The sequence below is a fragment of the Paramisgurnus dabryanus genome, chromosome 18 (genome assembly GCF_030506205.2).
Source record: "Paramisgurnus dabryanus chromosome 18, PD_genome_1.1, whole genome shotgun sequence".
Classification (NCBI taxonomy): domain Eukaryota; kingdom Metazoa; phylum Chordata; class Actinopteri; order Cypriniformes; family Cobitidae; genus Paramisgurnus; species Paramisgurnus dabryanus.
In genome coordinates, this window is record NC_133354.1 from 28,877,922 (window position 1) to 28,902,133 (window position 24,212).

Consider the following 24,212-nt stretch of genomic DNA (forward strand, 5'->3'; position numbering starts at 1 on the left):
AACGAATTGTTCGAATCCCAGCGTTTCCTTCCTTTGTCAGTCTCTGCTCTCCCATCTACATGAAAGGCAGGAGGTCCGGGCAGAAAATACGACTGAAATGTTCCCGTTCGTATCCCAAAAATGCCTTCCATTTGACAATTGTGCTCATTGGCATATGGAAAAAGCAGAAGGTAAAAATAGTAATTGTAACTCTTGGGCTGGAAAATACAAAAGCTAATAATAATTTAAATCTGTTTTCATCCAGAATTATGTGCAAAACATCAGTGCTTTTGCATGTAGGCTCTGTGGCGCAATGGATAGCGCATTGGACTTCTAGATTATGAGTTGATGTGATTCAAAGGTTGTGGGTTCGAGTCCCACCAGAGTTGAGGGTTGTAGCGCCGAAGACCCTGCTCAATGCATTTCATCTTACATTGTTGTTCCTGTTCATACTGTGACTCACCCTTCCACAATCGGCAGATGGAGGGTGGCGCCGTGGCTTAGTTGGTTAAAGCGCCTGTCTAGTAAACAGGAGATCCTGGGTTCGAATCCCAGCGGAGCCTTTATCATGTGGCCAACTAAGGTCTTTTTCTTTGGCTGTTTCTCAGTTGAGATATGGTACATCCTGATAATTCAGAGTTGTCACGACAGCGGTCTGTTTTCAGCGAAAGGCCTGTACTTTGGGCAAAACTTTCTAGTTTTCTCCCTAACGGACCAATATAATCCAATTCATGGACGCCCTCGAGCATAAAACCTTCACTGATAGGACTTAACTCTGGAAGAGATTCCCGGTAGGGCGCCATGGCTTAGCCGGTCAAAGCGCCTGTCTTGTAAACAGGAGATCCTGGGTTCGAATCCCAGTGGTGCCTTCTTACCATGTTTGCGGTCCTCGGCCCCCACTCAGTGGCTTTCTTGTCACATTGTTGTATCTCTTCATACTGTGACTCATCCTCCCTCAAAACAGATTTTAAAATCCCAGCGGTGCCTTCAGTCTGTAGCCTGCTAAGGGCTTTCTTTGTTTCTGTTTATCAGATGAAATACAACCTCCTTATAATTCATGGTTGTTATGAAAGCTGTCATAACTTCCAGATATTTTTGGAAAACGGACCAATCTGATTTATGAACAACCTTTACCCTAAAGCCTTCACTAATAGGACTTAATTTCCTGTCAGGACGCCATGTCTTTTGCCTGGCTTTGTTCTCAAGGGTGTCCATGGCCAAAGCACCTGTCTTGTAAGTGGGAGATTACGTGATCAAAATCGCAGTGGTGCCTTTTATCAGTGGTTGTGGTCTTTGGCCTTCATGAAAGGCAGAATGGCGTCAAGCAGATTAAACTTTCTTTTACCTGTCTAAATGAAAAGAAAGCCGTGCAATTTTAGGATGCCCTGGCATTGCTGTCCAAAGACCATGTCTTGTAAACGAATTGTTCGAATCCCAGCGTTTCCTTCCTTTGTCAGTCTCTGCTCTCCCATCTACATAAAAGGCAGGAGGTCCGGGCAGAAAATACGACTGAAATGTTCCCGTTTTCAATAGACCTGAAGCCATGTGACGTCAGGGTGCACAGCATCAGCCGGTCAAAGGGCCTGTCTTGTCAACAGACTGTTGAATTTCAAGCCATGCCTTCCTTTCAACGGCTGTTCTCCGGTTTAATTTGGAGAAAAGAGGTCCACAAGGAGGTTTGACTTTCTTGTACTTGGTTTAATTAAAATATAGCCATGGAGTTTAAGGATGTCCTGGCATAGCTGTTCAGTGATCATGTCTTGTAAACAGATTGTTCAATTCCAAGTGATTCCATCCTTTTAGTTGCTGTTTCTCCGTTCCACATGAAAGGCAGGAGGTCCAAAAAGAAAATATGACAGTCTTGTTCCTGTTTTCAAAAGATCTGAAGACATGTGACGTAAGGTTGCACACCATTGGCTGGTGAAAGTTCCTGTCCTTTCATCTGGAGATCCTGAATTCGTATCCCAAAAATGCCTTCCATTTGACAATTGTGCTCATTGGCATATGGAAAGAGCAGAAGGTAAAAATAGTAATTGTAACTCTTGGGCTGAAAAATACAAAAGCTAATAATAATTCAAATCTGTCGTCATCCAGAATTGTGTGCAAAACATCAGTGCTTTTGCATGTAGGCTCTGTGGCGCAATGGATAGCGCATTGGACTTCTAGATTATGAGTTGATGTGATTCAAAGGTTGTGGGTTCGAGTCCCACCAGAGTCGCGGGTTTTAGCTCCGAAGACCCTGCTCAATGCATTTCATCTTACATTGTTGTTCCTGTTCATACTGTGACTCACCCTTCCACAATCGGCAGACGGAAGGTGGCGCCGTGGCTTAGTTGGTTAAAGCGCCTGTCTAGTAAACAGGAGATCCTGGGTTCGAATCCCAGCGGAGCCTTTATCATGTGGCCAACTAAGGTCAGTTTCTTTGGCTGTTTCTCAGTTGAGATATGGTACATCCTGATAATTCAGAGTTGTCACGACAGCGGTCTGTTTTCAGTGAAAGGCCTGTACTTTGGGCAAAACTTTCTAGTTTTCTCCCTAACGGACCAATATAATCCAATTCATGGACGCCCTCGAGCATAAAACCTTCACTGATAGGACTTAACTCTGGAAGAGATTCCTGGTAGGGCGCCATGGCTTAGCCGGTCAAAGCACCTGTCTCGTAAACAGGAGATCCTGGGTTCGAATCCCAGTGGTGCCTTCTTACGATGTTTGCGGTCCTCGGCCCCCACTCAGTGGCTTTCTTGTCACATTGTTGTATCTCTTCATACTGTGACTCATTACTTACTTACTTACTTATCTCCTTGGATTCCCCGTGGAACAAAGGGCCTCAACAACAGCTCTCCAACGCAGTCTATTCTGGACAGCCTTTTTCAGTTCACCCCACGACAGGTTGCACTTCTTCATTTCCTCTTCGCAGGATCGTCTCCAGGTGGTCTTAGGGCGACCGACCCGTCTCTTTCCCTGAGGATTCCACTGCAAAGCCTGCCGGGTGATGTCCTGTGGGGGCTTCAGCAGGGGGTGTCCTATCCATCGCCATTTACGCCTGGCAATCTGCTGCTTGATGGGATCTTGGTTTGTCCGCTGCCACAAATCAGTGTTTGTTAGTTTGTCTGTCCACCTAATCTTCAGTAAGCTGCGAAGGCAGCCATTGACAAATACTTGGAGTTTGTTGGTTAGGGTGTTGGTGACTCTCCAGGTCTCTGAGCCATAAAGGAGGACAGATTTAACGTTGCTGTTGAAAATTCGTATTTTGTTACGGACAGATAGGGATGTTGACCTCCAGACTGGTCTCAAGGTAATAAAGGCGTATCTAGCTTTCCCAATTCTGGCTTTGATGTCCTCATCAGAACCTCCTCTTGCAGATACCATGCTGCCCAGGTAGGTGAAAGAAGTGACTTCTTTCAGCTCGCTGTCTCCAAGGGTGATTGGCTGCTGCTGCTTTTTAAACAGTGTCATGATAACAGTCTTTTCTAAGTTGATCTGCAGTCCAGTCTTGGATGCTTCATGGACTAGGTTATCGGTTTTCTGTTGCATATGTTGGCATTTCTGTGACATTAGGCACAAGTCATCTGCAAAGTCCAAGTCTTCAAGAGATTGATTAATGGACCACTGGATTCCGGTTTTTCCTGTTTTAGTTGTCTGATGCATCACCCAGTCGACCACCAACAGAAAGATCATTGGGGAGAGCATGCATCCTTGCCGGACTCCTGTTCTCACCTCAAATTCCTCTGTCAATTTGCCGTTATGGATAATTTGGCACGTGGCGCCTTCATAAAGTTGTTGGATCAGTGTGATGAAACTTTGAGGGATTCCATAATGGTTAAGGAGCTGCCAGATGGTTTCCCTGTCCACACTGTCGAACGCTTGACGAAAGTCAATGAAGTTAAGGTACAATGGTGACTGCCACTCCAAGGATTGTTCGATAATGATTCGGAGTGTGGCTATCTGATCTGTACATGACTTTTCTTTCCTGAAGCCGGCTTGTTCTGGCCTAAGTTTTTCTTCCACTGCGTCTTTCAGCCGGTCAAGAATAATGCGGGTCAGTACTTTGCTCGGTACTGAAAGTAGCATGATGCCTCGCCAATTATTGCAGGATCCTAGATCTCCTTTTTTGGGAAGTTTTACCATGTGTCCTTTTTTCCAGTCTGCTGGTACTCTTCCTACCCTCCAAACCTTCTGCAGTAGAGGCAGCAGCATGTTGACTGTGGTTGAAAGGTCTGCCTTGAGCGCCTCTGGGGGAATTCCATCTGGGCCGGCTGCTTTCCCATTTTTCAAGATCTTCAAGGCTTTTAGGATTTCTGCTTTCGTAGGTGGGTTGGTGTTGACTTTGAGTGGTGAGTCTGCAGGGGGGATGTCTGGCCTTTCTGATGGCAGGGGTTGATTTAGGAGTTCTTTAAAGTGATCAGCCCATCGTTGCCTCTGGTCTTTCTCTTTACTGATGGGGTTTCCTACTCTGTCTTTAACCGGTTTGTCCACATTTGTTTTCTTAGTCGAGAGAGTCTTAGTGACCTTATACAGAGTACTGAGGTCCCTCTTTCCTGCTGCCTGTTCTGCCTCCGTTGCTAGCGCATCATAAAAGAGCCTCTTGTCTTTTCTGGCACTTTTCTTAACTTTCTTGTTTATTTGGGTATATTTATCTCGAAGAACTTTCTTTTCCTCTTCGTTCTTGTTGCTGTTAATCTGCTGTTTGATGTCTTTTCTGCTCTTTATCAGTTGCCATGTGTCACTGGAGAGCCATTCCTTTGTTGTCCATTCTCTTTTGCCCAGCACTTCTTGGCACGTGTCTGTCAATGTGTCTCTTAGGGAGCTCCAGTGTTCTTCCAATGGTGTTTCTTCTGTCACCAAGTTCAAGGCTTCAAATCTGTTTTTCAGGGAGGCTGAAAAGGTGTCTCTGTAGTCTTTCTCTTTCAGCCACTGGGTGTTAAACTTGATGTGAGGTCGGTTGGCTATGTCTCTGAAGGCTCGTAGCTTGACTTTGATAGTTCCAATCACCAAGTGATGGTCTGAGGCTACATCTGCCCCTCGTTGGGATCTTGTGTCTTGCAGGCTTCTTCTCCATTTCCTAGAGATTTTGATGTAGTCTATCTGGTTTTTGGTGTTTCCGTCTGGTGAGATCCAGGTTTCTTTGTGGATGTCTTTATGCTGGAATACACTGCCACCAATTACTAGGTCATTAAAAGCACAAAAGTCAGTGAAAAGCTCGCCATTTTCATTCATTTCTCCAAGGGCCTGAGTTCCCATAATCAACTCTTTTCCAAGGTTGTCTTTTCCTATCTTGGCATTCAGGTCACCCATCAATATCTTGATGTCTCTCTTGGGTAACTCGTTGACTACTGTCTGGAGGGAATTGTAGAAGTTTTCTTTTGCTTCCTTGTCAGCATCGTTAGTAGGTGAGTAGCATTGGATGAGTGTAACTTTCCTTCCCTTGGAGTTGAACCTTGCTGTCATGATTCTAGAGGAGACTGGCTGCCATTCCATAAGGGTTTTGGCTGCTACTGGAGACATCATGATAGCAACTCCCTCTGTGTGGTCATGGTTCTCGTCTGCATGTCCAGAATATAGGATTTTCTCTCCACTGGCAAGAGATGTCATGCCAGACCCATTCCATCTGCACTCACAGATTCCCAGTACTTGGATGTTATATCTGTTCATCTCACTTGCCACCTGAGCTGCTTTTCCAGTTTCGTGCATGGTTCGTACGTTCCAAGTTCCGATCTTTGTTGTTGCTTTTATCGTCAGGAGATTCGTCAGCTGGTTGGCTTCCGTGCGGCTTTCACCAATCTGCGTCATTTGTCCTCCTGTAGAGGCATCTCCCAGATTAAAGCACTGGTTGGATTCTTCTGTTGCTTTGGTTTCTGTAGCGTTTGGGGTTTTACGGGGTGGGGTTGCTGGCCCCACGCCCAACCCTCCTCCTTTCTCACCCGGGCTTGGGACCGGCCATGGCGGAGTTACTGTGACTCATCCTCCCTCAAAACAGATTTTAAAATCCCAGCGGTGCCTTCAGTCTGTAGCCTGCTAAGGGCTTCCTTTGTTTCTATTTATCAGATGAAATACAACCTCCTTATAATTCATGGTTGTTATGAAAGCTGTCATAACTTCCAGATATTTTTGGAAAACGGACCAATCTGATTTATGAACAACCTTTACCCTAAAGCCTTCACTAATAGGGCTTAATTTCCTGTCAGGACGCCATGTCTTTTGCCTGGCTTTGTTCTCAAGGGTCCCCATGGCCAAAGCACCTGTCTTGTAAGTGGGAGATTACGTGATCAAAATCGCAGTGGTGCCTTTTATCAGTGGTTGTGGTCTTTGGCCTTCATGAAAGGCAGAATGGCGTCAAGCAGATTAAACTTTCTTTTACCTGTCTAAATGAAAAGAAAGCCGTGCAATTTTAGGATGCCCTGGCATTGCTGTCCAAAGACCATGTCTTGTAAACGAATTGTTCGAATCCCAGCGTTTCCTTCCTTTGTCAGTCTCTGCTCTCCCATCTACATGAAAGGCAGGAGGTCCGGGCAGAAAATACGACTGAAATGTTCCCGTTCGTATCCCAAAAATGCCTTCCATTTGACAATTGTGCTCATTGGCATATGGAAAAAGCAGAAGGTAAAAATAGTAATTGTAACTCTTGGGCTGGAAAATACAAAAGCTAATAATAATTTAAATCTGTTTTCATCCAGAATTATGTGCAAAACATCAGTGCTTTTGCATGTAGGCTCTGTGGCGCAATGGATAGCGCATTGGACTTCTAGATTATGAGTTCATGTGATTCAAAGGTTGTGGGTTCGAGTCCCACCAGAGTTGAGGGTTGTAGCGCCGAAGACCCTGCTCAATGCATTTCATCTTACATTGTTGTTCCTGTTCATACTGTGACTCACCCTTCCACAATCGGCAGATGGAGGGTGGCGCCGTGGCTTAGTTGGTTAAAGCGCCTGTCTAGTAAACAGGAGATCCTGGGTTCGAATCCCAGCGGAGCCTTTATCATGTGGCCAACTAAGGTCTTTTTCTTTGGCTGTTTCTCAGTTGAGATATGGTACATCCTGATAATTCAGAGTTGTCACGACAGCGGTCTGTTTTCAGCGAAAGGCCTGTACTTTGGGCAAAACTTTCTAGTTTTCTCCCTAACGGACCAATATAATCCAATTCATGGACGCCCTCGAGCATAAAACCTTCACTGATAGGACTTAACTCTGGAAGAGCTTCCCGGTAGGGCGCCATGGCTTAGCCGGTCAAAGCGCCTGTCTTGTAAACAGGAGATCCTGGGTTCGAATCCCAGTGGTGCCTTCTTACCATGTTTGCGGTCCTCGGCCCCCACTCAGTGGCTTTCTTGTCACATTGTTGTATCTCTTCATACTGTGACTCATCCTCCCTCAAAACAGATTTTAAAATCCCAGCGGTGCCTTCAGTCTGTAGCCTGCTAAGGGCTTTCTTTGTTTCTGTTTATCAGATGAAATACAACCTCCTTATAATTCATGGTTGTTATGAAAGCTGTCATAACTTCCAGATATTTTTGGAAAACGGACCAATCTGATTTATGAACAACCTTTACCCTAAAGCCTTCACTAATAGGGCTTAATTTCCTGTCAGGACGCCATGTCTTTTGCCTGGCTTTGTTCTCAAGTGTCCCCATGGCCAAAGCACCTGTCTTGTAAGTGGGAGATTACGTGATCAAAATCGCAGTGGTGCCTGTTATCAGTGGTTGTGGTCTTTGGCCTTCATGAAAGGCAGAATGGCGTCAAGGAGATTAAACTTTCTTTTACCTGTCTAAATGAAAAGAAAGCCGTGCAATTTTAGGATGCCCTGGCATTGCTGTCCAAAGACCATGTCTTGTAAACGAATTGTTCGAATCCCAGCGTTTCCTTCCTTTGTCAGTCTCTGCTCTCCCATCTACATGAAAGGCAGGAGGTCCGGGCAGAAAATACGACTGAAATGTTCCCGTTTTCAATAGACCTGAAGCCATGTGACGTTAGGGTGCACAGCATCAGCCGGTCAAAGGGCCTGTCTTGTCAACAGACTGTTGAATTTCAAGCCATGCCTTCCTTTCAACGGCTGTTCTCCGGTTTAATTTGGAGAAAAGAGGTCCACAAGGAGGTTTGACTTTCTTGTACTTGGTTTAATTAAAATATAGCCATGGAGTTTAAGGATGTCCTGGCATAGCTGTTCAGTGATCATGTCTTGTAAACAGATTGTTCAATTCCAAGTGATTCCATCCTTTTAGTTGCTGTTTCTCCGTTCCACATGAAAGGCAGGAGGTATAAAAAGAAAATATGACAGTCTTGTTCCTGTTTTCAAAAGATCTGAAGACATGTGACGTAAGGTTGCACACCATTGGCTGGTGAAAGTTCCTGTCCTTTCATCTGGAGATCCTGAATTCGTATCCCAAAAATGCCTTCCATTTGACAATTGTGCTCATTGGCATATGGAAAGAGCAGAAGGTAAAAATAGTAATTGTAACTCTTGGGCTGAAAAATACAAAAGCTAATAATAATTTAAATCTTTCTTCATCCAGAATTGTGTGCAAAACATCAGTGCTTTTGCATGTAGGCTCTGTGGCGCAATGGATAGCGCTGGACTTCTAGATTATGAGTTGATGTGATTCAAAGGTTGTGGGTTCGAGTCCCACCAGAGTCGCAGGGTTTTAGCTCCGAAGACCCTGCTCAATGCATTTCATCTTACATTGTTGTTCCTGTTCATACTGTGACTCACCCTTCCACAATCGGCAGATGGAGGGTGGCGCCATGGCTTAGTTGGTTAAAGCGCCTGTCTAGTAAACAGGAGATCTTGGGTTCGAATCCCAGCGGAGCCTTTATCATGTGGCCAACTAAGGTCCGTTTCTTTGGCTGTTTCTAAGTTGAGATATTGTACATCCTGATAATTCAGAGTTGTCACGACAGCGGTCTGTTTTCAGCGAAAGGCCTGTACTTGGGCAAAACTTTCTAGTTTTCTCCCTAACGGACCAATATAATCCAATTCATGGACGCCCTCGAGCATAAAACCTTCACTGATAGGACTTAACTCTGGAAGAGATTCCCGGTAGGGCGCCATGGCTTAGCCGGTCAAAGCGCCTGTCTTGTAAACAGGAGATCCTGGGTTCGAATCCCAGTGGTGCCTTCTTACCATGTTTGCGGTCCTCGGCCCCCACTCAGTGGCTTTCTTGTCACATTGTTGTATCTCTTCATACTGTGACTCATCCTCCCTCAAAACAGATTTTAAAATCCCAGCGGTGCCTTCAGTCTGTAGCCTGCTAAGGGCTTTCTTTGTTTCTGTTTATCAGATGAAATACAACCTCCTTATAATTCATGGTTGTTATGAAAGCTGTCATAACTTCCAGATATTTTTGGAAAACGGACCAATCTGATTTATGAACAACCTTTACCCTAAAGCCTTCACTAATAGGACTTAATTTCCTGTCAGGACGCCATGTCTTTTGCCTGGCTTTGTTCTCAAGTGTCCCCATGGCCAAAGCACCTGTCTTGTAAGTGGGAGATTACGTGATCAAAATCGCAGTGGTGCCTTTTATCAGTGGTTGTGGTCTTTGGCCTTCATGAAAGGCAGAATGGCGTCAAGGAGATTAAACTTTCTTTTACCTGTCTAAATGAAAAGAAAGCCGTGCAATTTTAGGATGCCCTGGCATTGCTGTCCAAAGACCATGTCTTGTAAACGAATTGTTCGAATCCCAGCGTTTCCTTCCTTTGTCAGTCTCTGCTCTCCCATCTACATGAAAGGCAGGAGGTCCAGGCAGAAAATACGACTAAAATGTTCCCGTTTTCAATAGACCTGAAGCCATGTGACGTTAGGGTGCACAGCATCAGCCGGTCAAAGGGCCTGTCTTGTCAACAGACTGTTGAATTTCAAGCCATGCCTTCCTTTCAACGGCTGTTCTCCGGTTTAATTTGGAGAAAAGAGGTCCACAAGGAGGTTTGACTTTCTTGTACTTGGTTTAATTAAAATATAGCCATGGAGTTTAAGGATGTCCTGGCATAGCTGTTCAGTGATCATGTCTTGTAAACAGATTGTTCAATTCCAAGTGATTCCATCCTTTTAGTTGCTGTTTCTCCGTTCCACATGAAAGGCAGGAGGTATAAAAAGAAAATATGACAGTCTTGTTCCTGTTTTCAAAAGATCTGAAGACATGTGACGTAAGGTTGCACACCATTGGCTGGTGAAAGTTCCTGTCCTTTCATCTGGAGATCCTGAATTCGTATCCCAAAAATGTCTTCCATTTGACAATTGTGTTCATTGGCATATGGAAAGAGCAGAAGGTAAAAATAGTAATTGTAACTCTTGGGCTGAAAAATACAAAAGCTAATAATAATTTAAATCTGTCTTCATCCAGAATTGTGTGCAAAACATCAGTGCTTTTGCATGTAGGCTCTGTGGCGCAATGGATAGCGCATTGGACTTCTGGATTATGAGTTGATGTGATTCAAAGGTTGTGGGTTCGAGTCCCACCAGAGTCGCAGGGTTTTAGCTCCGAAGACCCTGCTCAATGCATTTCATCTTACATTGTTGTTCCTGTTCATACTGTGACTCACCCTTCCACAATCGGCAGATGGAGGGTGGCGCCGTGGCTTAGTTGGTTAAAGCGCCTGTCTAGTAAACAGGAGATCCTGGGTTCGAATCCCAGCGGAGCCTTTATCATGTGGCCAACTAAGGTCCGTTTCTTTGGCTGTTTCTCAGTTGAGATATGGTACATCCTGATAATTCAGAGTTGTCACGACAGCGGTCTGTTTTCAGCGAAAGGCCTGTACTTTGGGCAAAACTTTCTAGTTTTCTCCCTAACGGACCAATATAATCCAATTCATGGACGCCCTCGAGCATAAAACCTTCACTGATAGGACTTAACTCTGGAAGAGATTCCCGGTAGGGCGCCATGGCTTAGCCGGTCAAAGCGCCTGTCTTGTAAACAGGAGATCCTGGGTTCGAATCCCAGTGGTGCCTTCTTACGATGTTTGCGGTCCTCTGCCCCCACTCAGTGGCTTTCTTGTCACATTGTTGTATCTCTTCATACTGTGACTCATCCTCCCTCAAAACAGATTTTAAAATCCCAGCGGTGCCTTCAGTCTGTAGCCTGCTAAGGGCTTTCTTTGTTTCTGTTTATCAGATGAAATACAACCTCCTTATAATTCATGGTTGTTATGAAAGCTGTCATAACTTCCAGATATTTTTGGAAAACGGACCAATCTGATTTATGAACAACCTTTACCCTAAAGCCTTCACTAATAGGACTTAATTTCCTGTCAGGACGCCATGTCTTTTGCCTGGCTTTGTTCTCAAGGGTGTCCATGGCCAAAGCACCTGTCTTGTAAGTGGGAGATTACGTGATCAAAATCGCAGTGGTGCCTTTTATCAGTGGTTGTGGTCTTTGGCCTTCATGAAAGGCAGAATGGCGTCAAGGAGATTAAACTTTCTTTTACCTGTCTAAATGAAAAGAAAGCCGTGCAATTTTAGGATGCCCTGGCATTGCTGTCCAAAGACCATGTCTTGTAAACGAATTGTTCGAATCCCAGCGTTTCCTTCCTTTGTCAGTCTCTGCTCTCCCATCTACATGAAAGGCAGGAGGTCCGGGCAGAAAATACGACTAAAATGTTCCCGTTTTCAATAGACCTGAAGCCATGTGACGTTAGGGTGCACAGCATCAGCCGGTCAAAGGGCCTGTCTTGTCAACAGACTGTTGAATTTCAAGCCATGCCTTCCTTTCAACGGCTGTTCTCCGGTTTAATTTGGAGAAAAGAGGTCCACAAGGAGGTTTGACTTTCTTGTACTTGGTTTAATTAAAATATAGCCATGGAGTTTAAGGATGTCCTGGCATAGCTGTTCAGTGATCATGTCTTGTAAACAGATTGTTCAATTCCAAGTGATTCCATCCTTTTAGTTGCTGTTTCTCCGTTCCACGTGAAAGGCAGGAGGTATAAAAAGAAAATCTGACAGTCTTGTTCCTGTTTTCAAAAGATCTGAAGACATGTGACGTAAGGTTGCACACCATTGGCTGGTGAAAGTTCCTGTCCTTTCATCTGGAGATCCTGAATTCGTATCCCAAAAATGCCTTCCATTTGACAATTGTGTTCATTGGCATATGGAAAGAGCAGAAGGTAAAAATAGTAATTGTAACTCTTGGGCTGAAAAATACAAAAGTTAATAATAATTTAAATCTGTCTTCATCCAGAATTTTGTGCAAAACATCAGTGCTTTTGCATGTAGGCTCTGTGGCGCAATGGATAGCGCATTGGACTTCTAGATTATGAGTTGATGTGATTCAAAGGTTGTGGGTTCGAGTCCCACCAGAGTCGCAGGGTTTTAGCTCCGAAGACCCTGCTCAATGCATTTCATCTTACATTGTTGTTCCTGTTCATACTGTGACTCACCCTTCCACAATCGGCAGATGGAGGGTGGCGCCGTGGCTTAGTTGGTTAAAGCGCCTGTCTAGTAAACAGGAGATCCTGGGTTCGAATCCCAGCGGAGCCTTTATCATGTGGCCAACTAAGGTCCGTTTCTTTGGCTGTTTCTCAGTTGAGGTATGGTACATCCTGATAATTCAGAGTTGTCACGACAGCGGTCTGTTTTCAGCGAAAGGCCTGTACTTTGGGCAAAACTTTCTAGTTTTCTCCCTAACGGACCAATATAATCCAATACATGGACGCCCTCGAGCATAAAAACTTCACTGATAGGACTTAACTCTGGAAGAGATTCCCGGTAGGGCGCCATGGCTTAGCCGGTCAAAGCGCCTGTCTCGTAAACAGGAGATCCTGGGTTCGAATCCCAGTGGTGCCTTCTTACGATGTTTGCGGTCCTCGGCCCCCACTCAGTGGCTTTCTTGTCACATTGTTGTATCTCTTCATACTGTGACTCATCCTCCCTCAAAACAGATTTTAAAATCCCAGCGGTGCCTTCAGTCTGTAGCTTGCTAAGGGCTTTCTTTGTTTCTGTTTATCAGATGAAATACAACCTCCTTATAATTCATGGTTGTTATGAAAGCTGTCATAACTTCCAGATATTTTTGGAAAACGGACCAATCTGATTTATGAACAACCTTTACCCTAAAGCCTTCACTTATAGGGCTTAATTTCCTGTAAGGACGCCATGTCTTTTGCCTGGCTTTGTTCTCAAGGGTCCCCATGGCCAAAGCACCTGTCTTGTAAGTGGGAGATTACGTGATCAAAATCGCAGTGGTGCCTTTTATCAGTGGTTGTGGTCTTTGGCCTTCATGAAAGGCAGAATGGCGTCAAGGAGATTAAACTTTCTTTTACCTGTCTAAATGAAAAGAAAGCCATGCAATTTTAGGATGCCCTGGCATTGCTGTCCAAAGACCATGTCTTGTAAACGAATTGTTCGAATCCCAGCGTTTCCTTCCTTTGTCAGTCTCTGCTCTCCCATCTACATGAAAGGCAGGAGGTCCGGGCAGAAAATACGACTGAAATGTTCCCGTTTTCAATAGACCTGAAGCCATGTGACGTTAGGGTGCACAGCATCAGCCGGTCAAAGGGCCTGTCTTGTCAACAGACTGTTGAATTTCAAGCCATGCCTTCCTTTCAACGGCTGTTCTCCGGTTTAATTTGGAGAAAAGAGGTCCACAAGGAGGTTTGACTTTCTTGTACTTGGTTTAATTAAAATATAGCCATGGAGTTTAAGGATGTCCTGGCATAGCTGTTCAGTGATCATGTCTTGTAAACAGATTGTTCAATTCCAAGTGATTCCATCCTTTTAGTTGCTGTTTCTCCGTTCCACATGAAAGGCACGAGGTCCAAAAAGAAAATATGACAGTCTTGTTCCTGTTTTCAAAAGATCTGAAGACATGTGACGTAAGGTTGCACACCATTGGCTGGTGAAAGTTCCTGTCCTTTCATCTGGAGATCCTGAATTCGTATCCCAAAAATGCCTTCCATTTGACAATTGTGCTCATTGGCATATGGAAAGAGCAGAAGGTAAAAATAGTAATTGTAACTCTTAGGCTGAAAAATACAAAAGCTAATAATAATTCAAATCTGTCTTCATCCAGAATTGTGTGCAAAACATCAGTGCTTTTGCATGTAGGCTCTGTGGCGCAATGGATAGCGCATTGGACTTCTAGATTATGAGTTGATGTGATTCAAAGGTTGTGGGTTCGAGTCCCACCAGAGTCGCGGGGTTTTAGCTCCGAAGACCCTGCTCAATGCATTTCATCTTACATTGTTGTTCCTGTTCATACTGTGACTCACCCTTCCACAATCGGTAGATGGAAGGTGGCGTCGTGGCTTAGTTGGTTAAAACGCCTGTCTAGTAAACAGGAGATCCTGGGTTCGAATCCCAGCGGAGCCTTTATCATGTGGCCAACTAAGGTCCGTTTCTTTGGCTGTTTCTCAGTTGAGATATGGTACACCCTGATAATTCAGAGTTGTCACGACAGCGGTCTGTTTTCAGCGAAAGGCCTGTAGTTTGGGCAAAACTTTCTAGTTTTCTCCCTAACGGACCAATATAATCCAATTCATGGACGCCCTCGAGCATAAAACCTTCACTGATAGGACTTAACTCTGGAAGAGATTCCCGGTAGGGCGCCATGGCTTCGCCGGTCAAAGCGCCTGTCTTGTAAACAGGAGATCCTGGGTTCGAATCCCAGTGGTGCCTTCTTACCATGTTTGCGGTCCTCGGCCCCCACTCAGTGGCTTTCTTGTCACATTGTTGTATCTCTTCATACTGTGACTCATCCTCCCTCAAAACAGATTTTAAAATCCCAGCGGTGCCTTCAGTCTGTAGCCTGCTAAGGGCTTTCTTTGTTTCCGTTTTTTCAGATGAAATACAACCTCCTTATAATTCATGGTTGTTATGAAAGCTGTCATAACTTCCAGATATTTTTGGAAAACGGACCAATCTGATTTATGAACAACCTTTACCCTAAAGCCTTCACTAATAGGGCTTAATTTCCTGTCAGGACGCCATGTCTGTTGCCTGGCTTTGTTCTCAAGGGTGTCCATGGCCAAAGCACCTGTCTTGTAAGTGGGAGATTACGTGATCAAAATCGCAGTGGTGCCTTTTATCAGTGGTTGTGGTCTTTGGCCTTCATGAAAGGCAGATTGGCGTCAAGGAGACTAAACTTTCTTTTACCTGTCTAAATGAAAAGAAAGCCGAGCAATTTTAGGATGCCCTGGCATTGCTGTCCAAAGACCATGTCTTGTAAACTAATTGTTCGAATCCCAGCGTTTCCTTCCTTTGTCAGTCTCTGCTCTCCCATCTACATGAAAGGCAGGAGGTCCGGGCAGAAAATACGACTAAAATGTTCCCGTTTTCAATAGACCTGAAGCCATGTGACGTTAGGGTGCACAGCATCAGCCGGTCAAAGGGCCTGTCTTGTCAACAGACTGTTGAATTTCAAGCCATGCCTTCCTTTCAACGGCTGTTCTCCGGTTTAATTTGGAGAAAAGAGGTCCACAAGGAGGTTTGACTTTCTTGTACTTGGTTTAATTAAAATATAGCCATGGAGTTTAAGGATGTCCTGGCATAGCTGTTCAGTGATCATGTCTTGTAAACAGATTGTTCAATTCCAAGTGATTCCATCCTTTTAGTTGCTGTTTCTCCATTCCACATGAAAGGCAGGAGGTATAAAAAGAAAATATGACAGTCTTGTTCCTGTTTTCAAAAGATCTGAAGACATGTGACGAAAGGTTGCACACCATTGGCTGGTGAAAGTTCCTGTCCTTTCATCTGGAGATCCTGAATTCGTATCCCAAAAGTGCCTTCCATTTGACAATTGTGCTCATTGGCATATGGAAAGAGCAGAAGGTAAAAATAGTAATTGTACCTCTTGGGCTGAAAAATACAAAAGCTAATAATAATTTAAATCTGTCTTCATCCAGAATTGTGTGCAAAACATCAGTGCTTTTGCATGTAGGCTCTGTGGCGCAATGGATAGCGCATTGGACTTCTAGATTATGAGTTGATGTGATTCAAAGGTTGTGGGTTCGAGTCCCACCAGAGTCGCAGGGTTTTAGCTCCGAAGACCCTGCTCAATGCATTTCATCTTACATTGTTGTTCCTGTTCATACTGTGACTCACCCTTCCACAATCGGCAGATGGAGGGTGGCGCCGTGGCTTAGTTGGTTAAAGCGCCTGTCTAGTAAACAGGAGATCCTGGGTTCGAATCCCAGCGGAGCCTTTATCATGTGGCCAACTAAAGTCCGTTTCTTTGGCTGTTTCTCAGTTGAGATATGGTACATCCTGATAATTCAGAGTTGTCACGACAGCGCTCTGATTCAGCGAAAGGCCTGTACTTTGGGCAAAACTTTCTAGTTTTCTCCCTAACGGACCAATATAATCCAATTCATGGACGCCCTCGAGCATAAAACCTTCACTGATAGGACTTAACTCTGGAAGAGATTCCCGGTAGGGCGCCATGGCTTAGCCGGTCAAAGCGCCTGTCTCGTAAACAGGAGATCCTGAGTTCGAATCCCAGTGGTGCCTTCTTACGATGTTTGCGGTCCTCGTCCCACACTCAGTGGCTTTCTTGTCACATTGTTGTATCTCTTCATACTGTGACTCATCCTCCCTCAAAACAGATTTTAAAATCCCAGCGGTGCCTTCAGTCTGTAGCCTGCTAAGGGCTTTCTTTGTTTCTGTTTATCAGATGAAATACAACCTCCTTATAATTCATGGTTGTTATGAAAGCTGTCATAACTTCCAGATATTTTTGGAAAACGGACCAATCTGATTTATGAACAACCTTTACCCTAAAGCCTTCACTAATAGGGCTTAATTTCCTGTCAGGACGCCATGTCTTTTGCCTGGCTTTGTTCTCAAGGGTGTCCATGGCCAAAGCACCTGTCTTGTAAGTGGGAGATTACGTGATCAAAATCGCAGTGGTGCCTTTTATCAGTGGTTGTGGTCTTTGGCCTTCATGAAAGGCAGAATGGCGTCAAGGAGATTAAACTTTCTTTTACCTGTCTAAATGAAAAGAAAGCCGTGCAATTTTAGGATGCCCTGGCATTGCTGTCCAAAGACCATGTCTTGTAAACGAATTGTTCGAATCCCAGCGTTTCCTTCCTTTGTCAGTCTCTGCTCTCCCATCTACATGAAAGGCAGGAGGTCCGGGCAGAAAATACGACTGAAATGTTCCCGTTTTCAATAGACCTGAAGCCATGTGACGTCAGGGTGCACAGCATCAGCCGGTCAAAGGGCCTGTCTTGTCAACAGACTGTTGAATTTCAAGCCATGCCTTCCTTTCAACGGCTGTTCTCCGGTTTAATTTGGAGAAAAGAGGTCCACAAGGAGGTTTGACTTTCTTGTACTTGGTTTAATTAAAATATAGCCATGGAGTTTAAGGATGTCCTGGCATAGCTGTTCAGTGATCATGTCTTGTAAACAGATTGTTCAATTCCAAGTGATTCCATCCTTTTAGTTGCTGTTTCTCCGGCAGGAGGTATAAAAAGAAAATATGACAGTCTTGTTCCTGTTTTCAAAAGATCTGAAGACATGTGACGTAAGGTTGCACACCATTGGCTGGTGAAAGTTCCTGTCCTTTCATCTGGAGATCCTGAATTCGTATCCCAAAAGTGCCTTCCATTTGACAATTGTGCTCATTGGCATATGGAAAGAGCAGAAGGTAAAAATAGTAATTGTACCTCTTGGGCTGAAAAATACAAAAGCTAATAATAATTTAAATCTGTCTTCATCCAGAATTGTGTGCAAAACATCAGTGCTTTTGCATGTAGGCTCTGTGGCGCAATGGATAGCGCATTGGACTTCTAGGTTATGAGTTGATGTGATTCAAAGGTTGTGGGTTCGAGTCCCACCAGAGTCGTGGGGTTTTAGCTCCGAAGACCCTGCTCAATGCATTTCATCTTACATTGTTGTTCCTGTTCATACTGTGACTCACCCTTCCACAATCGGCAGATGGAGGGTGGCGCCGTGGCTTAGTTGGTTAAAGCGCCTGTCTAGTAAACAGGAGATCCTGGGTTCGAATCCCAGCGGAGCCTTTATCATGTGGCCAACTAAGGTCCGTTTCTTTGGCTGTTTCTCAGTTGAGATATGGTACATCCTGATAATTCAGAGTTGTCACGACAGCGGTCTGATTCAGCGAAAGGCCTGTACTTTGGGCAAAACTTTCTAGTTTTCTCCCTAACGGACCAATATAATCCAATTCATGGACGCCCTCGAGCATAAAACCTTCACTGATAGGACTTAACTCTGGAAGAGATTCCCGGTAGGGCGCCATGTCTTAGCCGGTCAAAGCGCCTGTCTCGTAAACAGGAGATCCTGAGTTCGAATCCCAGTGGTGCCTTCTTACGATGTTTGCGGTCCTCGTCCCACACTCAGTGGCTTTCTTGTCACATTGTTGTATCTCTTCATACTGTGACTCATCCTCCCTCAAAACAGATTTTAAAATCCCAGCGGTGCCTTCAGTCTGTAGCCTGCTAAGGGCTTTCTTTGTTTCTGTTTATCAGATGAAATACAACCTCCTTATAATTCATGGTTGTTATGAAAGCTGTCATAACTTCCAGATATTTTTGGAAAACGGACCAATCTGATTTATGAACAACCTTTACCCTAAAGCCTTCACTAATAGGGCTTAATTTCCTGTCAGGACGCCATGTCTTTTGCCTGGCTTTGTTCTCAAGGGTGTCCATGGCCAAAGCACCTGTCTTGTAAGTGGGAGATTACGTGATCAAAATCGCAGTGGTGCCTTTTATCAGTGGTTGTGGTCTTTGGCCTTCATGAAAGGCAGAATGGCGTCAAGGAGATTAAACTTTCTTTTACCTGTCTAAATGAAAAGAAAGCCGTGCAATTTTAGGATGCCCTGGCATTGCTGTCCAAAGACCATGTCTTGTAAACGAATTGTTCGAATCCCAGCGTTTCCTTCCTTTGTCAGTCTCTGCTCTCCCATCTACATGAAAGGCAGGAGGTCCGGGCAGAAAATACGACTGAAATGTTCCCGTTTTCAATAGACCTGAAGCCATGTGACGTCAGGGTGCACAGCATCAGCCGGTCAAAGGGCCTGTCTTGTCAACAGACTGTTGAATTTCAAGCCATGCCTTCCTTTCAACGGCTGTTCTCCGGTTTAATTTGGAGAAAAGAGGTCCACAAGGAGGTTTGACTTTCTTGTACTTGGTTTAATTAAAATATAGCCATGGAGTTTAAGGATGTCCTGGCATAGCTGTTCAGTGATCATGTCTTGTAAACAGATTGTTCAATTCCAAGTGATTCCATCCTTTTAGTTGCTGTTTCTCCGGCAGGAGGTATAAAAAGAAAATATGACAGTCTTGTTCCTGTTTTCAAAAGATCTGAAGACATGTGACGTAAGGTTGCACACCATTGGCTGGTGAAAGTTCCTGTCCTTTCATCTGGAGATCCTGAATTCGTATCCCAAAAGTGCCTTCCATTTGACAATTGTGCTCATTGGCATATGGAAAGAGCAGAAGGTAAAAATAGTAATTGTACCTCTTGGGCTGAAAAATACAAAAGCTAATAATAATTTAAATCTGTCTTCATCCAGAATTGTGTGCAAAACATCAGTGCTTTTGCATGTAGGCTCTGTGGCGCAATGGATAGCGCATTGGACTTCTAGATTATGAGTTGATGTGATTCAAAGGTTGTGGGTTTGAGTCCCACCAGAGTCGCGGGGTTTTAGCTCCGAAGACCCTGCTCAATGCATTTCATCTTACATTGTTGTTCCTGTTCATACTGTGACTCACCCTTCCACATTCGGCAGATGGAGGGTGGCGCCGTGGCTTAGTTGGTTAAAGCGCCTGTCTAGTAAACAGGAGATCCTGGGTTCGAATCCCAGCGGAGCCTTTATCATGTGGCCAACTAAGGTCCGTTTCTTTGGCTGTTTCTCAGTTGAGATATGGTACATCCTGATAATTCAGAGTTGTCACGACAGCGGTCTGATTCAGCGAAAGGCCTGTACTTTGGGCAAAACTTTCTAGTTTTCTCCCTAACGGACCAATATAATCCAATTAATGGACGCCCTCGAGCATAAAACCTTTACTGATAGGACTTAACTCTGGAAGAGATTCCCGGTAGGGCGCCATGGCTTAGCCGGTCAAAGCGCCTGTCTCGTAAACAGGAGATCCTGAGTTCGAATCCCAGTGGTGCCTTCTTACGATGTTTGCGGTCCTCGTCCCACACTCAGTGGCTTTCTTGTCACATTGTTGTATCTCTTCATACTGTGACTCATCCTCCCTCAAAACAGATTTTAAAATCCCAGCGGTGCCTTCAGTCTGTAGCCTGCTAAGGGCTTTCTTTGTTTCTGTTTATCAGATGAAATACAACCTCCTTATAATTCATGGTTGTTATGAAAGCTGTCATAACTTCCAGATATTTTTGGAAAACGGACCAATCTGATTTATGAACAACCTTTACCCTAAAGCCTTCACTAATAGGGCTTAATTTCCTGTCAGGACGCCATGTCTTTTGCCTGGCTTTGTTCTCAAGGGTGTCCATGGCCAAAGCACCTGTCTTGTAAGTGGGAGATTACGTGATCAAAATCGCAGTGGTGCCTTTTATCAGTGGTTGTGGTCTTTGGCCTTCATGAAAGGCAGAATGGCGTCAAGGAGATTAAACTTTCTTTTACCTGTCTAAATGAAAAGAAAGCCGTGCAATTTTAGGATGCCCTGGCATTGCTGTCCAAAGACCATGTCTTGTAAACGAATTGTTCGAATCCCAGCGTTTCCTTCCTTTGTCAGTCTCTGCTCTCCCATCTACATGAAAGGCAGGAGGTCCGGGCAGAAAATACGACTGAAATGTTCCCGTTTTCAATAGACCTGAAGCCATGTGACGTCAGGGTGCACAGCATCAGCCGGTCAAAGGGCCTGTCTTGTCAACAGACTGTTGAATTTCAAGCCATGCCTTCCTTTCAACGGCTGTTCTCCGGTTTAATTTGGAGAAAAGAGGTCCACAAGGAGGTTTGACTTTCTTGTACTTGGTTTAATTAAAATATAGCCATGGAGTTTAAGGATGTCCTGGCATAGCTGTTCAGTGATCATGTCTTGTAAACAGATTGTTCAATTCCAAGTGATTCCATCCTTTTAGTTGCTGTTTCTCCGGCAGGAGGTATAAAAAGAAAATATGACAGTCTTGTTCCTGTTTTCAAAAGATCTGAAGACATGTGACGTAAGGTTGCACACCATTGGCTGGTGAAAGTTCCTGTCCTTTCATCTGGAGATCCTGAATTCGTTTCCCAAAAGTGCCTTCCATTTGACAATTGTGCTCATTGGCATATGGAAAGAGCAGAAGGTAAAAATAGTAATTGTACCTCTTGGGCTGAAAAATACAAAAGCTAATAATAATTTAAATCTGTCTTCATGCAGAATTGTGTGCAAAACATCAGTGCTTTTGCATGTAGGCTCTGTGGCGCAATGGATAGCGCATTGGACTTCTAGATTATGAGTTGATGTGATTCAAAGGTTGTGGGTTCGAGTCCCACCAGAGTCGCGGGGTTTTAGCTCCGAAGACCCTGCTCAATGCATTTCATCTTACATTGTTGTTCCTGTTCATACTGTGACTCACCCTTCCACAATCGGCAGATGGAGGGTGGCGCCGTGGCTTAGTTGGTTAAAGCGCCTGTCTAGTAAACAGGAGATCCTGGGTTCGAATCCCAGCGGAGCCTTTATCATGTGGCCAACTAAGGTCTGTTTCTTTGGCTGTTTCTCAGTTGAGATATGGTACATCCTGATAATTCAGAGTTGTCATGACAGCGGTCTGTTTTCAGCGAAAGGCCTGTACTTTGGGCAAAACTTTCTAGTTTTCTCCCTAACGGACCAATATAATCCAATTCATGGACGCCCTCGAGCATAAAACCTTCACTGATAGGACTTAACTCTGGAAGAGATTCCCGGTAGGGCGCCATGGCTTAGCCGGTCAAAGCGCCTGTCTTGTAAACAGGAGATCCTGAGTTCGTATCCCAGTGGTGCCTTCTTACGATGTTTGCGGTCCTCGGCCCCCACTCAGTGGCTTTCTTGTCACATTGTTGTATCTCTTCATACTGTGACTCATCCTCCCTCAAAACAGATTTTAAAATCCCAGCGGTGCCTTCAGTCTGTAGCCTGCTAAGGGCTTTCTTTGTTTCTGTTTATCAGATGAAATACAACCTCCTTATAATTCATGGTTGTTATGAAAGCTGTCATAACTTCCAGATATTTTTGGAAAACGGACCAATCTGATTTATGAACAGCCTTTACCCTAAAGCCTTCACTAATAGGACTTAATTTCCTGTCAGGACGCCATGTCTTTTGCCTGGCTTTGTTCTCAAGAGTGTCCATGGCCAAAGCACCTGTCTTGTAAGTGGGAGATTACGTGATCAAAATCGCAGTGGTGCCTTTTATCAGTGGTTGTGGTCTTTGGTCTTCATGAAAGGCAGAATGGCGTCAAGGAGATTAAACTTTCTTTTACCTGTCTAAATGAAAGGAAAGCCGTGCAATTTTAGGATGCCCTGGCATTGCTGTCCAAAGACCATGTCTTGTAAACTAATTGTTCGAATCCCAGCGTTTCCTTCCTTTGTCAGTCTCTGCTCTCCCATCTACATGAAAGGCAGGAGGTCCGGGCAGAAAATACGACTAAAATGTTCCCGTTTTCAATAGACCTGAAGCCATGTGACGTTAGGGTGCACAGCATCAGCCGGTCAAAGGGCCTGTCTTGTCAACAGACTGTTGAATTTCAAGCCATGCCTTCCTTTCAACGGCTGTTCTCCGGTTTATTTTGGAGAAAAGAGGTCCACAAGGAGGTTTGACTTTCTTGTACTTGGTTTAATTAAAATATAGCCATGGAGTTTAAGGATGTCCTGGCATAGCTGTTCAGTGATCATGTCTTGTAAACAGATTGTTCAATTCCAAGTGATTCCATCCTTTTAGTTGCTGTTTCTCCGTTCCACATGAAAGGCAGGAGGTCCAAAAAGAAAATATGACAGTCTTGTTCCTGTTTTCAAAAGATCTGAAGACATGTGACGTAAGGTTGCACACCATTGGCTGGTGAAAGTTCCTGTCCTTTCATCTGGAGATCCTGAATTCGTATCCCAAAAATGCCTTCCATTTGACAATTGTGCTCATTGGCATATGGAAAGAGCAGAAGGTAAAAATAGTAATTGTACCTCTTGGGCTGAAAAATACAAAAGCTAATAATAATTTAAATCTGTCTTCATCCAGAATTGTGTGCAAAACATCAGTGCTTTTGCTTGTAGGCTCTGTGGCGCAATGGATAGCGCATTGGACTTCTAGATTATGAGTTGATGTGATTCAAAGGTTGTGGGTTCGAGTCGCAGGGTTTTAGCTCCGAAGACCCTGCTCAATGCATTTCATCTTACATTGTTGTTCCTGTTCATACTGTGACTCACCCTTCCACAATCGGCAGATGGAGGGTGGCGCCGTGGCTTAGTTGGTTAAAGCGCCTGTCTAGTAAACAGGAGATCCTGGGTTCGAATCCCAGCGGAGCCTTTATCATGTGGCCAACTAAGGTCTGTTTCTTTGGCTATTTCTCAGTTGAGATATGGTACATCCTGATAATTCAGAGTTGTCACGACAGCGGTCTGTTTTCAGCGAAAGGCCTGTACTTTGGGCAAAACTTTCTAGTTTTCTCCCTAACGGACCAATATAATCCAATTCATGGACGCCCTCGAGCATAAAACCTTCACTGATAGCACTTAACTCTGGAAGAGATTCCCAGTAGGGCGCCATGGCTTAGCCGGTCAAAGCGCCTGTCTCGTAAACAGGAGATCCTGGGTTTGAATCCCAGTGGTGCCTTCTTACGATGTTTGCGGTCCTCGGCCCCCACTCAGTGGCTTTCTTGTCACATTGTTGTATCTCTTCATACTGTGACTCATCCTCCCTCAAAACAGATTTTAAAATCCCAGCGGTGCCTTCAGTCTGTAGCCTGCTAAGGGCTTTCTTTGTTTCTGTTTATCAGATGAAATACAACCTCCTTATAATTCATGGTTGTTATGAAAGCTGTCATAACTTCCAGATATTTTTGGAAAACGGACCAATCTGATTTATGAACAACCTTTACCCTAAAGCCTTCACTAATAGGGCTTAATTTCCTGTAAGGACGCCATGTCTTTTGCCTGGCTTTGTTCTCAAGGGTCCCCATGGCCAAAGCACCTGTCTTGTAAGTGGGAGATTACGTGATCAAAATCGCAGTGGTGCCTTTTATCAGTGGTTGTGGTCTTTGGCCTTCATGAAAGGCAGAATGGCGTCAAGGAGATTAAACTTTCTTTTACCTGTCTAAATGAAAAGAAAGCCGTGCAATTTTAGGATGCCTTGGCATTGCTGTACAAAGACCAT

The 24,212-nt window shown here is 44.4% G+C and overlaps 1 protein-coding gene and 34 non-coding genes across 35 annotated transcripts; 34 read left to right on the forward strand and 1 right to left on the reverse strand.

Annotated features, from left to right (window-relative positions):
- Positions 1-278: 278 nt before the first annotated feature.
- trnar-ucu (transfer RNA arginine (anticodon UCU)) lies at positions 279-368 on the forward strand. The gene is given in 2 exon segments: positions 279-315; positions 333-368. It is a non-coding gene; the product is annotated as a tRNA-Arg (tRNA).
- Positions 369-468: 100 nt separating this feature from the next.
- Positions 469-542, forward strand: trnat-agu (transfer RNA threonine (anticodon AGU)). Its single transcript has one exon. It is a non-coding gene; the product is annotated as a tRNA-Thr (tRNA).
- A 232-nt stretch (positions 543-774) lies between these two features.
- On the forward strand, positions 775-848 carry trnat-ugu (transfer RNA threonine (anticodon UGU)). The gene has a single exon. It is a non-coding gene; the product is annotated as a tRNA-Thr (tRNA).
- Positions 849-2,107: 1,259 nt separating this feature from the next.
- Positions 2,108-2,197, forward strand: trnar-ucu (transfer RNA arginine (anticodon UCU)). The gene is given in 2 exon segments: positions 2,108-2,144; positions 2,162-2,197. It is a non-coding gene; the product is annotated as a tRNA-Arg (tRNA).
- Positions 2,198-2,297: 100 nt separating this feature from the next.
- On the forward strand, positions 2,298-2,371 carry trnat-agu (transfer RNA threonine (anticodon AGU)). The gene has a single exon. It is a non-coding gene; the product is annotated as a tRNA-Thr (tRNA).
- Positions 2,372-2,603: 232 nt separating this feature from the next.
- trnat-cgu (transfer RNA threonine (anticodon CGU)) lies at positions 2,604-2,677 on the forward strand. Its single transcript has one exon. It is a non-coding gene; the product is annotated as a tRNA-Thr (tRNA).
- Positions 2,678-2,769: 92 nt separating this feature from the next.
- Positions 2,770-5,769, reverse strand: LOC141280999 (uncharacterized). Its single transcript, XM_073812548.1, has one exon. It carries the CDS (start codon positions 5,767-5,769, stop codon positions 2,773-2,775), a length of 2,997 nt encoding a protein of 998 aa, XP_073668649.1. The 3' UTR covers positions 2,770-2,772.
- Positions 5,770-6,687: 918 nt separating this feature from the next.
- On the forward strand, positions 6,688-6,777 carry trnar-ucu (transfer RNA arginine (anticodon UCU)). The gene is given in 2 exon segments: positions 6,688-6,724; positions 6,742-6,777. It is a non-coding gene; the product is annotated as a tRNA-Arg (tRNA).
- A 100-nt stretch (positions 6,778-6,877) lies between these two features.
- On the forward strand, positions 6,878-6,951 carry trnat-agu (transfer RNA threonine (anticodon AGU)). Its single transcript has one exon. It is a non-coding gene; the product is annotated as a tRNA-Thr (tRNA).
- A 232-nt stretch (positions 6,952-7,183) lies between these two features.
- trnat-ugu (transfer RNA threonine (anticodon UGU)) lies at positions 7,184-7,257 on the forward strand. The gene has a single exon. It is a non-coding gene; the product is annotated as a tRNA-Thr (tRNA).
- Positions 7,258-8,705: 1,448 nt separating this feature from the next.
- Positions 8,706-8,779, forward strand: trnat-agu (transfer RNA threonine (anticodon AGU)). Its single transcript has one exon. It is a non-coding gene; the product is annotated as a tRNA-Thr (tRNA).
- Positions 8,780-9,010: 231 nt separating this feature from the next.
- trnat-ugu (transfer RNA threonine (anticodon UGU)) lies at positions 9,011-9,084 on the forward strand. Its single transcript has one exon. It is a non-coding gene; the product is annotated as a tRNA-Thr (tRNA).
- A 1,259-nt stretch (positions 9,085-10,343) lies between these two features.
- On the forward strand, positions 10,344-10,433 carry trnar-ucu (transfer RNA arginine (anticodon UCU)). Its single transcript is given in 2 exon segments — positions 10,344-10,380; positions 10,398-10,433. It is a non-coding gene; the product is annotated as a tRNA-Arg (tRNA).
- Positions 10,434-10,534: 101 nt separating this feature from the next.
- Positions 10,535-10,608, forward strand: trnat-agu (transfer RNA threonine (anticodon AGU)). Its single transcript has one exon. It is a non-coding gene; the product is annotated as a tRNA-Thr (tRNA).
- Positions 10,609-10,840: 232 nt separating this feature from the next.
- trnat-ugu (transfer RNA threonine (anticodon UGU)) lies at positions 10,841-10,914 on the forward strand. Its single transcript has one exon. It is a non-coding gene; the product is annotated as a tRNA-Thr (tRNA).
- Positions 10,915-12,173: 1,259 nt separating this feature from the next.
- Positions 12,174-12,263, forward strand: trnar-ucu (transfer RNA arginine (anticodon UCU)). The gene is given in 2 exon segments: positions 12,174-12,210; positions 12,228-12,263. It is a non-coding gene; the product is annotated as a tRNA-Arg (tRNA).
- Positions 12,264-12,364: 101 nt separating this feature from the next.
- Positions 12,365-12,438, forward strand: trnat-agu (transfer RNA threonine (anticodon AGU)). The gene has a single exon. It is a non-coding gene; the product is annotated as a tRNA-Thr (tRNA).
- Positions 12,439-12,670: 232 nt separating this feature from the next.
- trnat-cgu (transfer RNA threonine (anticodon CGU)) lies at positions 12,671-12,744 on the forward strand. Its single transcript has one exon. It is a non-coding gene; the product is annotated as a tRNA-Thr (tRNA).
- A 1,259-nt stretch (positions 12,745-14,003) lies between these two features.
- trnar-ucu (transfer RNA arginine (anticodon UCU)) lies at positions 14,004-14,093 on the forward strand. The gene is given in 2 exon segments: positions 14,004-14,040; positions 14,058-14,093. It is a non-coding gene; the product is annotated as a tRNA-Arg (tRNA).
- A 101-nt stretch (positions 14,094-14,194) lies between these two features.
- trnat-agu (transfer RNA threonine (anticodon AGU)) lies at positions 14,195-14,268 on the forward strand. The gene has a single exon. It is a non-coding gene; the product is annotated as a tRNA-Thr (tRNA).
- A 232-nt stretch (positions 14,269-14,500) lies between these two features.
- Positions 14,501-14,574, forward strand: trnat-ugu (transfer RNA threonine (anticodon UGU)). The gene has a single exon. It is a non-coding gene; the product is annotated as a tRNA-Thr (tRNA).
- Positions 14,575-15,834: 1,260 nt separating this feature from the next.
- Positions 15,835-15,924, forward strand: trnar-ucu (transfer RNA arginine (anticodon UCU)). Its single transcript is given in 2 exon segments — positions 15,835-15,871; positions 15,889-15,924. It is a non-coding gene; the product is annotated as a tRNA-Arg (tRNA).
- A 101-nt stretch (positions 15,925-16,025) lies between these two features.
- trnat-agu (transfer RNA threonine (anticodon AGU)) lies at positions 16,026-16,099 on the forward strand. Its single transcript has one exon. It is a non-coding gene; the product is annotated as a tRNA-Thr (tRNA).
- Positions 16,100-16,330: 231 nt separating this feature from the next.
- trnat-cgu (transfer RNA threonine (anticodon CGU)) lies at positions 16,331-16,404 on the forward strand. Its single transcript has one exon. It is a non-coding gene; the product is annotated as a tRNA-Thr (tRNA).
- A 1,246-nt stretch (positions 16,405-17,650) lies between these two features.
- Positions 17,651-17,740, forward strand: trnar-ucu (transfer RNA arginine (anticodon UCU)). Its single transcript is given in 2 exon segments — positions 17,651-17,687; positions 17,705-17,740. It is a non-coding gene; the product is annotated as a tRNA-Arg (tRNA).
- A 101-nt stretch (positions 17,741-17,841) lies between these two features.
- Positions 17,842-17,915, forward strand: trnat-agu (transfer RNA threonine (anticodon AGU)). Its single transcript has one exon. It is a non-coding gene; the product is annotated as a tRNA-Thr (tRNA).
- Positions 17,916-18,146: 231 nt separating this feature from the next.
- On the forward strand, positions 18,147-18,220 carry trnat-cgu (transfer RNA threonine (anticodon CGU)). The gene has a single exon. It is a non-coding gene; the product is annotated as a tRNA-Thr (tRNA).
- A 1,246-nt stretch (positions 18,221-19,466) lies between these two features.
- On the forward strand, positions 19,467-19,556 carry trnar-ucu (transfer RNA arginine (anticodon UCU)). Its single transcript is given in 2 exon segments — positions 19,467-19,503; positions 19,521-19,556. It is a non-coding gene; the product is annotated as a tRNA-Arg (tRNA).
- Positions 19,557-19,657: 101 nt separating this feature from the next.
- trnat-agu (transfer RNA threonine (anticodon AGU)) lies at positions 19,658-19,731 on the forward strand. The gene has a single exon. It is a non-coding gene; the product is annotated as a tRNA-Thr (tRNA).
- Positions 19,732-19,962: 231 nt separating this feature from the next.
- trnat-cgu (transfer RNA threonine (anticodon CGU)) lies at positions 19,963-20,036 on the forward strand. Its single transcript has one exon. It is a non-coding gene; the product is annotated as a tRNA-Thr (tRNA).
- A 1,246-nt stretch (positions 20,037-21,282) lies between these two features.
- trnar-ucu (transfer RNA arginine (anticodon UCU)) lies at positions 21,283-21,372 on the forward strand. The gene is given in 2 exon segments: positions 21,283-21,319; positions 21,337-21,372. It is a non-coding gene; the product is annotated as a tRNA-Arg (tRNA).
- Positions 21,373-21,473: 101 nt separating this feature from the next.
- trnat-agu (transfer RNA threonine (anticodon AGU)) lies at positions 21,474-21,547 on the forward strand. Its single transcript has one exon. It is a non-coding gene; the product is annotated as a tRNA-Thr (tRNA).
- A 232-nt stretch (positions 21,548-21,779) lies between these two features.
- Positions 21,780-21,853, forward strand: trnat-ugu (transfer RNA threonine (anticodon UGU)). The gene has a single exon. It is a non-coding gene; the product is annotated as a tRNA-Thr (tRNA).
- A 1,439-nt stretch (positions 21,854-23,292) lies between these two features.
- On the forward strand, positions 23,293-23,366 carry trnat-agu (transfer RNA threonine (anticodon AGU)). Its single transcript has one exon. It is a non-coding gene; the product is annotated as a tRNA-Thr (tRNA).
- Positions 23,367-23,598: 232 nt separating this feature from the next.
- Positions 23,599-23,672, forward strand: trnat-cgu (transfer RNA threonine (anticodon CGU)). The gene has a single exon. It is a non-coding gene; the product is annotated as a tRNA-Thr (tRNA).
- Positions 23,673-24,212: the final 540 nt, after the last annotated feature.